Source organism: Hibiscus syriacus, unplaced genomic scaffold (genome assembly GCF_006381635.1).
Source record: "Hibiscus syriacus cultivar Baekdansim isolate YM2019G1 unplaced genomic scaffold, ASM638163v2 tig00111402_pilon, whole genome shotgun sequence".
Classification (NCBI taxonomy): Eukaryota; Viridiplantae; Streptophyta; class Magnoliopsida; order Malvales; family Malvaceae; genus Hibiscus; species Hibiscus syriacus.
This window is the reverse complement of record NW_024063082.1, coordinates 5,158,562-5,170,931: the sequence shown is the minus strand read 5'-3', so window position 1 is coordinate 5,170,931 and position 12,370 is coordinate 5,158,562. Positions and strand designations below refer to the sequence as shown.

General features: G+C 35.4%; 2 protein-coding genes and 1 pseudogene across 2 annotated transcripts; all 3 read left to right on the top strand.

The window, feature by feature from the left end:
* The first annotated feature begins 1,866 nt into the window (after positions 1–1,866).
* On the top strand, positions 1,867–7,245 carry LOC120161743 (annotated as a pseudogene).
* Positions 7,246–7,629: 384 nt separating this feature from the next.
* Positions 7,630–9,514, top strand: LOC120161625 (chloroplastic import inner membrane translocase subunit TIM22-2-like). The gene is made up of 5 exons (XM_039171843.1): positions 7,630–7,909; positions 8,711–8,775; positions 8,884–8,956; positions 9,040–9,093; positions 9,186–9,514. The coding sequence occupies exons 1-5, from the start codon at positions 7,729–7,731 to the stop codon at positions 9,413–9,415; spliced, it is 603 nt and encodes a 200-aa protein (XP_039027774.1). The 5' UTR covers positions 7,630–7,728; the 3' UTR covers positions 9,416–9,514.
* Positions 9,515–10,494: 980 nt separating this feature from the next.
* Positions 10,495–12,370, top strand: LOC120161811 (40S ribosomal protein S8-like). The gene is made up of 5 exons (XM_039172022.1): positions 10,495–10,586; positions 10,687–10,759; positions 11,136–11,475; positions 11,895–12,064; positions 12,159–12,370. Exons 1-5 carry the CDS (start codon positions 10,583–10,585, stop codon positions 12,232–12,234), a joined length of 663 nt encoding a protein of 220 aa, XP_039027953.1. The 5' UTR covers positions 10,495–10,582; the 3' UTR covers positions 12,235–12,370.

Genomic DNA, 12,370 nt, shown 5'->3' with positions numbered 1-12,370 from the left:
AAGTGATTGTCATAGTTTAAGGATAAAATTGAAATATTCAAAAGTTTAATGACCAATTAAGATAAGGGTAATAGTTTGGGGACATATGATGTAATTAACTCTCTAAATAATTATATCAAATAAGTTTTATTCTCTTTATAGGTTTAATGTTGAGCAGTTATCTTTATAGAGTGTGTGTTATCAATAACTAAGAAAGATTTTGAACAAATATTATAATGTCAATAGCTACGTATTTGTTACTTTTTTTCAACGACAGATGACCAATATGAAACTATAAATGCTATATATGATTTTAAAAAATAAATCTGCAAGAATAGTTGAAGTGATTAAATAAGCAATTTTCCCAAAAAGTTGATATTTGCTGAACCCAAGCACTGCTCACAACGGCTATATTTTTTTATCTTGTGGATTGACCCAGTTGCCCCTATCTACTAATTTGGATTATGATAATGATTGGAGCGCCCTTATTATTTTAAAAGATACATTTTCTTTTCCTCTTGACTTTCGTTTTGGGGTTAAGAGAAAGAAGTATTTGAGTAATTAATGATGGAAATGGCGGGGCCTATAGTTTTCAAACAAATTCAACAACAACAAAATCATATTTTCATGTATAATGAGATAAGAGAAATGTAGGGTAGTAGGATGCCTCCAACGTTAAAATTGAGAGCAGTTTTCGTGGAAGACCTTCAGCATTCAATAAATTAAAGATAAAGATAAAATACAATGCATGCATAAATAAATAAATGCATAGTTGAACAATCTTCATATGCAGTCCTCATATGCACGTCTGTAATGTGAAGTAATAGTAGGGTCAAAGTGGTAACATAATTATATACTTTTTTGATTGCCTTCTTGGTTCTTAGGACTTTGTTTTTACTAATCTGGACTAACTCAAGTCACACACTTAGTTTTCGTGAATGAGTCTCTCAACGAAGATTTTATGCATAACAATGACTCACACTCGAAACTTACTTAAGGGATATCAAAATACTTACCGCTTGAACTAATCTATGTTGGTATTGCATAATTATAATTTAAATATATGGTTTGACCAAAAAATGTATTGTTTGGGAGCTTATTGTTGAATTAAACTAAAAAAAAATAAACTTATATATCAAACTAGCTCTCCTTTCATTATTTGATCGGAATCAAATGAATCAAGAATCGTGGTCAAATAAATCTAATTTTAAAAATCATCATCAATTTTTGATTATTTTTTTAATGTTTATAGATTTATTTTATTGTGTTTTTTAATAAAAAAATATCTAATCTATAATTCAAATCAGAGACTTATGAACACAAACATCCTAAATAGTTCGGTCTTATGGATCTTAATTATCTACATATGACCCTTGATTTTTTGGTACGATAAGATGGCATAACTAATATATAAATAAAAATTAATATTAAAATATGTTTACTGGTAATGATAATATATATATATATATATATATATATATATATATATATATATATGCTTGATCCAAACATAATCTCATTATTTATTATTGTTATATGGTTGTATGGATTGGTTATGTAATAGGAGAATATTTTTTTTTTTTGGTTACAGATAATCCTCTTTTAAACTTACTAAAATTAACCTATTATTTTCCTTTCGGGAAAAATGAAAAAGAATTAAATGGTTTGGAAGGATATTATAGTCATTTCATTTCGGACCAATAAAGCTCTCCAAGATCCAAGTGTTATAGCAATTCAAAAAGCCAACGGTCATCTCCATCCCGTCGTCACCACGACAAAAACTTCCACCGCCTTTCTGGTTCTCTACAAATTCAAATTTAACTTCAAATTGAAGCCCTCACTCGCTTTCCCTCTCTCTCTCTCTTTCTCTCAGAGATATCCCAAACCTTTCTTTTTCTTCTTCTTCTGAAATCTCCCAAAACAATGAAATCAAGAATAGAAGCCGCCGTTGCGGAGAATGGCCGTTTCTTGGGAAGCATTTCGACGTCTTCGCTTCGGAATTTGCTTCCAAAATCAAAGCTCAAGAAAAGCATCAAGAAACAAAACTCTGAAAACACTCCTCCACCAGATCCCAACATTATTCAAGTCAATAACTCTGCGCAGTTATCCCCCAAATCTCTTACTTCTCACTCCATCAACCCATCTGACGTTCAACCTGAAATTCCGATTCCTATGAATTCTTCCAACATGGTAGAGTAAAAAATATCAGCTTTTTTTTTTCTATTTTTCTTGGAGAAACTTGATATATTTTGAGTAATTGTTTGGAATTTAAGCAGAAAGAGATTGTTGGATCTGGAGAACAAAATGGAAAATTGACGAATATAGATCCATCCGTCAAGGTAAATTTACAAACTTGATTATTTAATTTTCTACTCTTTTGTTTTAGTGTAACACATTTCTCATTTTTTTTGAAGCTTTTAGCATACGTCTAGACTTGATTACGAAAGTTTTTTTTCTCTTTAGTAGAGTTGAAAACTGAATTCATTGAAGCTTGGTTTTTGTTGAAACTTAATTTTCATATTTGTTGTTAACAATTAGGTGGTAGTGAGAATTAGACCTATAAATGGTCAAGAAAAAGAAGTGAAACGAACAGTGAGGAAAGTTTCTTCAGATTCGTTATCAGTTGGTGACCGCAAATTCACTTTCGATTCCGTTCTTGATGCAAAGTCCAGTCAGGTTAGTCAGTGCAAACAAATTTCAAATCCATTTTGTTATATAAAAAATGGATATTTTGGCTCATAAACTGTATGTTTTTTCTTGGCTATCAGGAGGATGTTTTTCAGCAAATTGGCGTTCCTTTGGTGCAAAATGCATTAGCTGGTTACAACGCTTCAATTTTGTCATACGGACAGGTACTATTTACAATACATACATATATATATTAAGTTTCTCTCCATCTGCTTGATGAATATTAGTTGCTAGAAAATTTGATAGAAAGTTGTGTATAAAGTAACCATGGTTTATACGAAATTACTTCGTGTTTGTGAATAGACTGGAAGTGGAAAGACCTATACAATGTGGGGTCCACCAAGCGCCATGGTTGATGATCCCTCACCCGGAAGCCACCAGGGGATTGTCCCTCGTATCTTCCAAATGCTGTTCTCTGAAATTCAAAGGGTATGCTCTTCTGTTTTCCTTACTCTGAATTTTGTTATGGTTCGTTGCTTCATATGTTTTGAATTTTACAGGAACAAGAGAACTCTGATGGTAGACAAACAAATTATCAGTGCCGTTGCTCCTTTCTTGAGGTATGTACTGGTTTGAAGTAGACAGAATTCATGAAGCAGGCCGAGTTTGCGATCATGAATTCGTGTACTTGTGTAAAAATTATATGTTCTTTGCTTCATATAATGTAATGACTTGTGCATGATTATTTTGCAGATTTACAATGAACAAGTTGGGGATTTACTCGATCCAACTCGAAGGAACCTTGAGGTGAGTATTGCCTATTACTTATTTTCCCCTTCAAACAGTTTCTCAGGGGTTATTGCTTCATTATGTATAATTGGATTATTGGACATTGTTTTCCAGATAAAGGATGATGCAAAGAATGGATTATATGTTGAGAATTTGACTGAAGAATATGTTTCTAGTTACGAGGATGTAACTCAAATTTTGATTAAGGTATATGGCCAACCATTTACTGGAATAAGTTTTCTACATAAAGCAATCAATGCCTATTTATCTATCATGCTTTATTCTTACTAGTACATGGTCACTTCAATATTGTGTGTTACAGGGGCTTTCGAGTAGGAAGGTTGGTGCAACAACTGTAAATTCTAAGAGTTCTCGATCTCACATTGTGTGTACTTTCGTCATCGAATCTTGGTGCAAGGTACAGTCACAGTCGAGTTCTAAATTCTGCTAATCTTTTCTTTTGGGTGTCAATCAGTCTAGTTATGTTTTGTAGCACTTTCTCGTTGATGCTGTTCAATTCCATGATCAGTGTGACCAAACATACTTGTGCATATATAGAATCTAGGATTTTCCTCTCAAATTAATGAGCTGATCATCATTGATACCACAGGAAGCTTCTTCAAAGTGTTTCGGCAGTTCAAAAACAAGCAGAATCAGCTTGATCGACCTTGCAGGACTGGATAGAAACAAACTTGAAGATGTGAGTAGACAACATGTACAGGAAGACAAAAATGTCAAGAAGTCCCTATCGCACCTCGGGTATGTGTATCATTCTCTTTATATAATCTGAAACCATTCAAATAGTGAGTTTAGATGTTGATATGTTTATAAAGTTTCAAGTATATCTGTGATTATTGGGTATTGTTGCTAGAGCTTGTGGATAATCTTTGGTTGTTTAATGATGTAGATATTTGGTCAATACTCTTGCAAAAGAAAGTCTACCTAAAAAATCTGAAGATGCTCCATATGGAGGTTCCTGTTTAACACGTATACTGAGAGAATCCCTTGGTGGCAATGCAAAACTCACAGTTATTTGCAACATTTCTGCAGACAATAGGTATTCTAGTCGGATTACATTTTTCGACTTTGTTCTTTATTGAATGCGAGTTGCAATAACGTTGAAACTTTAAGAAATAGTAGTGATGTTTTCAAAGGTCATTATTTGAGCAAAGCTTATATTGTTTTTTACTGCAGAAATAGTAGTGAAATACTGAGCACTCTAAGATTCGGGCAAAGGATTAAATTTGTAAGAAACGAGCCAGTAATAAATGAAATAACTGAAGATCATGTCAACAGCTTGAGTGATCAGATTCGTCTACTGAAGGTCGAGAAGTTTCTGCCTTACTTATCTTTTTTTAGCTCATTGTACTTGATCACAACCTGACTTGCTCTTATCAATTACAGGAAGAGCTTGTAAGAGCAAAGTCTGATGCATATATAGCTCAGTTGGTAGTAAAACTGAATATGTTAATGGGTGGAATGCACGTGAAAGCTTGAATCAGTTAAGAGTAAGTCTGAACCGCTCTTTGATCCTTCCACGTATAGATAATGAATTCAAGGAAGACCTTAATTTTGGCGAGGAAGATGTAAAGGAACTACGGAAGCACCTAGATTATTTGCATAGCTCTATTGAGACAAACGTAAGAGATCCATCTGACAAGAGAGGTTGCATTCAGTCTTCTTCTGTAAGAGAAAGTTGTGAGACAGACTTTTGCCCAAAAGAAACAGAGATGGAAGAAATTGATCTAGAGGAACTCCCTCCTATGGCCATTTCCGCAGCAGCTGATGACCTTTCAAGCACATCAAAAACCTTGAAGGCTGTTGATCCTTCAATTAGAAATAGCATCTCCATTAGCCCACACAGTCGGTCTTCAATCCTCGAAGAGTCTACTTTGTCAGAATCTCCTAAAATTGCAAATAATCTAAGGAAAAGCATGGCTGTCTCATCTGCACTTTTGGCCAGTCAAAACTATGTAGCAAAGAGTTCAGAGTCAGAGGTATTACGAGAGTCGCTCAAGCCCAGCGAGCACATCAAGTCATCATTACGTGCAAGCAAGACACTTTCTGGACCTACAGAGTCATTGGCTGCTTGCCTTCAAAAAGGCCTGCAGATTATTGATAATCACCAGCATGGTTCATCTTCCAACAGATCTTCAGTTGCCTTCTCTTTCGAACACTTGATGCTGAAACCTTGCCCAGAAACAGACAAGGCCAATGCTTCTGTTCAAACATTACCAAATGAAAAACCATCTTCAGATGGTTCTTCTACTTCTTTGCTTTTGTTCATCTTGCCAAAGGAAGTTTGATAACAACAACCCTGATGAGGTTCAGGATAGCTTGAAGACATGGATTGTAGCAGTTGATAACAAACAGAGAGATGGCGAGAACTCAGTATGTTGACTTGCTGAAACATCCTCTCTTTTATGGTTTGGTTGTTGCTGTGTACTTATTAGTTTTGTTGCTTCAATTTTAGGCTGTAACAAGGGATTTGGAAGAAGCCACCAAAAGCGAGAAAACACTTGAAAGTATTTGTAAGGAGCAAGCAGCCAAAATTGAGCAGTTAAACCATCTGGTAATAAACTTTCTGACCCCTTTCAAAAATGAGAAGATATTATAACTTGGACTATATTTTGATGGTCTATAAACTTGTACAGGTAGAGCGATACAAACTTGAGAAAGAAAATTCTGCAATTGAATATCCTCCTGAGCATTTGAAGAATGAAATAATACCATTTGAGCAGTCGAACAATGGTGGTAATGGAAAAGAACATTTTGATACGACTGAAAAGGAAGCACTTATTCAGGAAATTGAAACATTGAAGAGAAAATTGCAGTCATATGCTGCTCCATCTCTGAACATGTCTACGGAAAATCTAAGGTCCTCTTTGTTGTCACGTTCCATTCAATTGCGAAAAAGTGTAGACGGTCGTAATAACAGTGAGGAAGAACTTGAGAGGGAAAGACAGAGATGGATGGAAATGGAAAGTGAATGGATATCGTTGACCGATGAACTCAGGATGGACCTTGAATCCATCCGCTGCCATGCCGAGAAAGTAGAGATGGAACTGAAACTAGAGAAGAAGTGCACCGAGGAGTTAGATGATGCTCTTAGCAGATCTGTCCTTTGTCATGCTAGAATGGTTGAACATTATGCTGACCTTCAAGAAAAATACAATGATCTTGTAACGAAGCACCGGGCAATAATGGAAGGCATTGCAGAAGTAAAGAAGGCAGCTGCAAAGGCAGGGAGCAAAGGCCACGGTTCACGTTTTGCAAAATACCTGGCTGCTGAACTCTCAGTTCTTAGAGTTGAAAGAGAAAGGGAGAAAGAACTCTTGAAAAAAGAGAACAAAAGTCTCAGAATCCAGCTAAGAGACACAGCAGAGGCTGTTCATGCAGCTGGAGAACTCCTTGTTAGACTGAGAGAAGCTGAGCAAGCTGCTTCAATTGCAGAGGTAACAAAGTGAAAACTTCAATATTTTTACTTATAAAAAACTGCAGAATTTGATCCTAACTTTAGTCCTTTGCTTTTACAGGAGAACTTTGGAAATGTTCAACAAGAGAATGAAAAGTTAAAGAAGCAAGTGGAGAAGCTAAAAAGAAAACACAAGATGGAAATGTTCACCATGAAACACTACCTCGCAGAGAGCAGATTGCCAGAATCTGCACTGCAACCATTATACCGAGAGGATTCGGATGTAGCAACGCAGAACAGCAGTGCAACTCCATATGATGATGATCAGGCATGGAGAGCTGAATTTGGGGCAATATATCAAGAACATTACTAATTCATCAAAAGAAATCAGACCTTACTTTGGTCAAAAGGAAAATAATATAGTCTATATAGATATGTACACTATGTTTCGGACACTATATATAAGTGTCAGATACAAGTACGTATCTTACACGGTTGTGTCTAGTTTTTCCAAGTTTTTCATGTATGTAGAGGATACAAATCATCTCAAACTATGTGACCAAATATATATTCTGGACATGGGTGTAATTTATTATTTTTATTCATTTTAAGAAATTATTTCAAGGGAATTACATTTTTAATGCTATTTAAGAATTTACTTTAGGCATTAATTTAAGGCATTCTTTGATTAATTTGAAATTTCAATGGTTGTAAAGTTTAATAAATAGTACTTTAAGCAGTTTAAGAAACGTAACAGAAAAAGAAAAAAATAAACTAATATGGAAGCCGGAAGGTTCATAAAACGCTGGCGTTTGCAGATAAGCAAAATAAAATATCGGGCATCTTCCAAAGAGAAAAGAAGATAGCTACGCTGAGGCAGGGAGGGAGAAGTAACTGATATAGTTTTTAGGACAAAAATGGCTACTTCGGAATCTCCAAATTCTTCTGCTGAATCCGATATTGAAACAAACCCTAATCCCAATTCTTCAAAAGCTATAATCCCAACTCCGTCCAATTCCAATTCCCCTGCCGTATGCCTCTTCCAATTCGCGGGAGACTCTGCCGCCGGTGCCTTCATGGGCTCCATCTTTGGCTACGGTATTGTTTTTCACTTTTAGATTGAAAATATCCGATGTCTTTTTTTTTTCCGTCTCTGGGTTTTCTGGCGTTGTTGGAAAGTTCGGTTAAGGTATGGATTTTTTTTAAAAAAATAATTCATTGAATATCTGGGTAAGTTTAGTTTTGATGTTATTTGTTATTGTGGAGTTTGTTCAATCTCGAACCAGATCAGAAAACTTGTTTTATTTTTTAGAGTTGGTCATGGGAATTTTTTTACCATCTTATATGAGTTGAAACTTATATGGAATATTAATCGCGGTTGAGTGGAGAAGATAGTCATTATATATGAACAATGGATTATTCTGTTTTTCAGCATTTCGAATTGTGATTTAGATTGCATAGTTTCCTTTGGGGATTTTTTCAACTGCCCTATCTTTAAGCTTGAACCCCCTTTGGGGATTCTAGGCCTTCAAAAGATCAAGTCTTTTACGTTCTAGGTTGTCCAAAAAATGCATGTTCAATGTCATTACTTTGGCTGGCATTTCATGGTTAGGACTTGGCCTATGGTGACTGAGTTACCTTTTGGGCGGGATATTCTACTCAGGGTGTACGCATAATCTAATGTTAGGAGGCAAACTTATAAAAAATTTAAGGGCGAAAACAGATTATTAATAGAAAATACCTAAATTATAGGAGAATTTGAAATTTTCAGGACTGTACCTTCTAGCTCCCTTGGTCCATCCCTGATTCTACTAGATATTAACATTTGTTGCGGCTCATTTGTCTGCTTGAAATCAAGTCAATACCTTCTTTAATTTTATCTTTTTGCGGCCGTCTTAGGTTCGGGATTGATTAAAAAGAAAGGCTTTAAAGGATCTTTTGTGGAAGCAGGATCTTGTGCCAAGGTATGAGAATCTCAGGATCCTTAAATAATGCTATTAACTTTGTAGTTTTTCCCTCAACAAAACTCCAATTTATTTTATTTATTATTATTATTATGATTCTCTTTATAGACGTTTGCAGTTTTGTCTGGCGTACACAGTTTGGTTGATTGCTTTCTGAAGAGGCTGCGGGGAAAAGATGATGGTATGCCTTTGTAAAAATCAGGATAACATTGCCCTTTTTTTCGGTTCCTGGTTCGCATATAGTAATGTTTTCTTTCGCTGCAGTTATTAATGCTGGTGTAGCCGGATGTTGCACTGGACTTGCTCTAAGTTTCCCAGGTACAAGAATCTCGAGGTTCATTCTTTCTCAGTAAAAGTTTAAAGTATAGGTTTCAGTTTCAACCTCATCTTTGCTTGGAATGGTTATGCAGGTGCACCCCAGGCACTTCTACAGAGCTGTCTCACCTTTGGGGCCTTCTCATTTGTCATCGAAGGGCTTAACAAACAGCAGCCAGCGCTGGCACATTCGTTTTTTGCGAGAAACGAGAACGCGCACCACAAGGGTCCTCATCCTTTAGCACTGCCGCTCTCGATCCCTCTTCCAGATGAGGTGAAAGGAGCATTTTGTTCGTTCTGCAAGTCCTTGGTAAAATCCAAATGAAGGTTTCCTACAGGGCATTTTTATTTTTGCCGTCATTTGTAGAATTTTGCATGTGTTTGAGAATTGAAGGTTTTGCTAGCATAAATATGAAATTGCTTCTTTCTTGTGTTGTTGCATCCTCATTTATGGTCCGTCTGATTACCAAGCTTATTAATGGACCATATGTTGTCTGCAAATGGCACTTAATCTCCATCATCAAATCTAACGAATTGGCCACAATCATCAAATCTTGAATTGAATTTTGACTTTGGGTCTAAAGTTAAGGGTTTAAAACTTCTTCATTTAATTCTATTTTTTTATTAGCTTTGGGTAATTACAATATAGTATATGTTCGTAATATTTTTAACTATTTGATAATCAATTTTAAATACCCTTACAAAAATTGTGTTTGAGTCTGAGACATTTAAAGATAACAATCATTTCTTTAATTATTGAGTTCGTTTGATTTGTGTCTTTAATTCTAAGAAATATAATTTTTCTTTTTGGAAATTCTTATTAGGTTGTAAGTATTCTCTAAGTTAATTGCATCAGTCATCTCTAAACTATGACCTTCATTTTATATTGATCCTTAACTTTTAAATTATTTCAACTTTCAGCACCCAAACCTGCCTCAGTCCCGGAATATTATCTATCGATTGATTAAACATGAGTCTACTAGTTGTAGCCCATAATTAAGATTTCTTTAAAAAAATAATTTTAACTATTTAATTACTTCATGTCAGCAAATTTGATAAATTTATTAATAATTTAATTATTAGAGATTTAATTGATATATATCAATTATTTGAGGATGAAATTAAAATAATTTCAAATTTAAAGGCTGATATAAAATAAGTGATGTAATTGAAGACGTTTGATATAATTAACTCTTGTTGTATTGAGTTTCTTTTACAGGGCCATGATACAAAGCATCCAAAGTTATTGGGCTTTGATACATTAAATCATGAAGCCGAACATTTTAATTAGACCTAAAGATGCACATTAATTACTTTACCTACAAGGGAACTTTAACCGTCCCAAAATCTATAGAGGATATAAATGTAGTTTCCAATACTAGGGTTTTTCCCTGTATAAACCTGCTTCAAGTCTCCACTGAGTCACCTCCGCCTCCTAGCTTAACGTGAAAAAAAACCAAGGAGGCATAGATCTTCATTTTTATCAGCCAAAATGGGTGTGTCTCACATTCCTCTAATTTTTCATACATCTCTTTGCATTATGTAGTTATATAATCAGATTTCTTGCTTAATGAGTTTAATGTCTTTTTATTATAGGTATCTCTCGTGATTCAATGCACAAGAGGCGTGCCACTGGTGGAAAGAAGAAGGCTTGGAGGAAGAAGAGAAAGTAATAAACGAAAACCTTTATTTCCTTTTGTTTTGTGTTCCTACTTTTCTTGATCGCGCTTTCTCTGGTTGCTTAGAAAGCTGATTTATTTAGAATGATTAAAAAAATGGGTTTTTTTTCTTCTAATTTTCCTTGCATTGTGTTTTAGATATGGAAATTTGTTTCAGATTTAACATTATTTCATTTTCAATTTTAGAACAATTCTAGTGAGCTTCATTGGGATATTTTTTAGATGTAAAAGTTGATCCTTTCTTGTTTGTTTATATATCTGAGATCTTGCCTAGTTTCCTTTCTTATTATATTGTTCTTTTACTTGAGTGTTTTCAGTCTTGGTCTATCTAGTTTTCTAATTTTCGGTGTTTTATTATTTTTCAAGGTATGAGCTTGGAAGGCAACCTGCAAATACAAAACTGTCTAGCAACAAGACAGTCAGGAGGATTAGAGTTCGTGGTGGAAACGTTAAGTGGCGTGCGTTGAGGCTTGATACCGGGAACTACTCATGGGGAAGCGAGTCAGTGACCCGTAAGACCAGAATCTTGGATGTTGTGTACAATGCATCCAACAACGAGCTGGTTCGTACTCAAACTCTGGTGAAGAGTGCTATTGTTCAAGTTGACGCTGCTCCCTTCAAGCAGTGGTATCTCCAGCACTATGGTGTTGACATTGGCCGCAAGAAGAAACCAGCAGCTGCTGCGGCTGCCAAGAAAGAAGGAGAGGTAGGGAATTCAGGTGTATACTGTTTCTGTTGATCATTCATATGTTGTTGTTTCAATCATTTCAAAAGACTTGGCATTCATTTTGGTTAATATTCTTGTTTTAATTTTTTTGTCTCGTTGTAGTTGAACGTTGATATGATCCATTTCTGCATGCAACTTGATATGCTTCATTCCACTTGTCTCAACTGGTTTTGAACACTATCAGATTGTTTGACCCATAGGATCATGCTGCATATGCATATCTGTTGATGTCTGCACCTTCTCCTACTTGGGTCTCTAAAAGTAGAAATTATGGATCAATCTAGAATAATATTGTATTCAAAATTTCTGGTTGAGCATAAAGACCTTTCTTTGGTGTTTTTAATATCAGACTGAGTGCATCTCTGTTTACATTCTTGTTTCGGTTCATTTGTGTTTAGGAAGCTGAAACTGCCACTGAGGAGGTGAAGAAGAGCAACCATGTCTTGAGGAAGCTGGAGAAACGTCAGCAGAATCGTAAGCTTGATCCTCATATTGAGGAGCAATTCGGCAGTGGTCGTTTGTTGGCTTGCATCTCTTCAAGGCCAGGTCAATGCGGCCGTGCTGATGGGTATATGTTATACTCGTAGCTTTCCTATTTGTGAATTATTTAAGACTAGCTATTATCGATCTCATTCTAACACGAGGTGAAATGGGTTGGACAGGCATATCTTGGAGGGCAAAGAGCTAGAGTTCTACATGAAGAAGATCCAGAGAAAGAAGGGGAAGGGGGCTGCCTAAAATTTTCCTACTTTTCATCTTCCCTATCAAAATGCTCTGCCCATATTTTGCTTTCTTTTAACATTTTTCACAACATTTAGAAGTGTGGTAGCATTGAACTTTTAGTTTGAATCTCTGAATAGTGAGATCTTTGCTA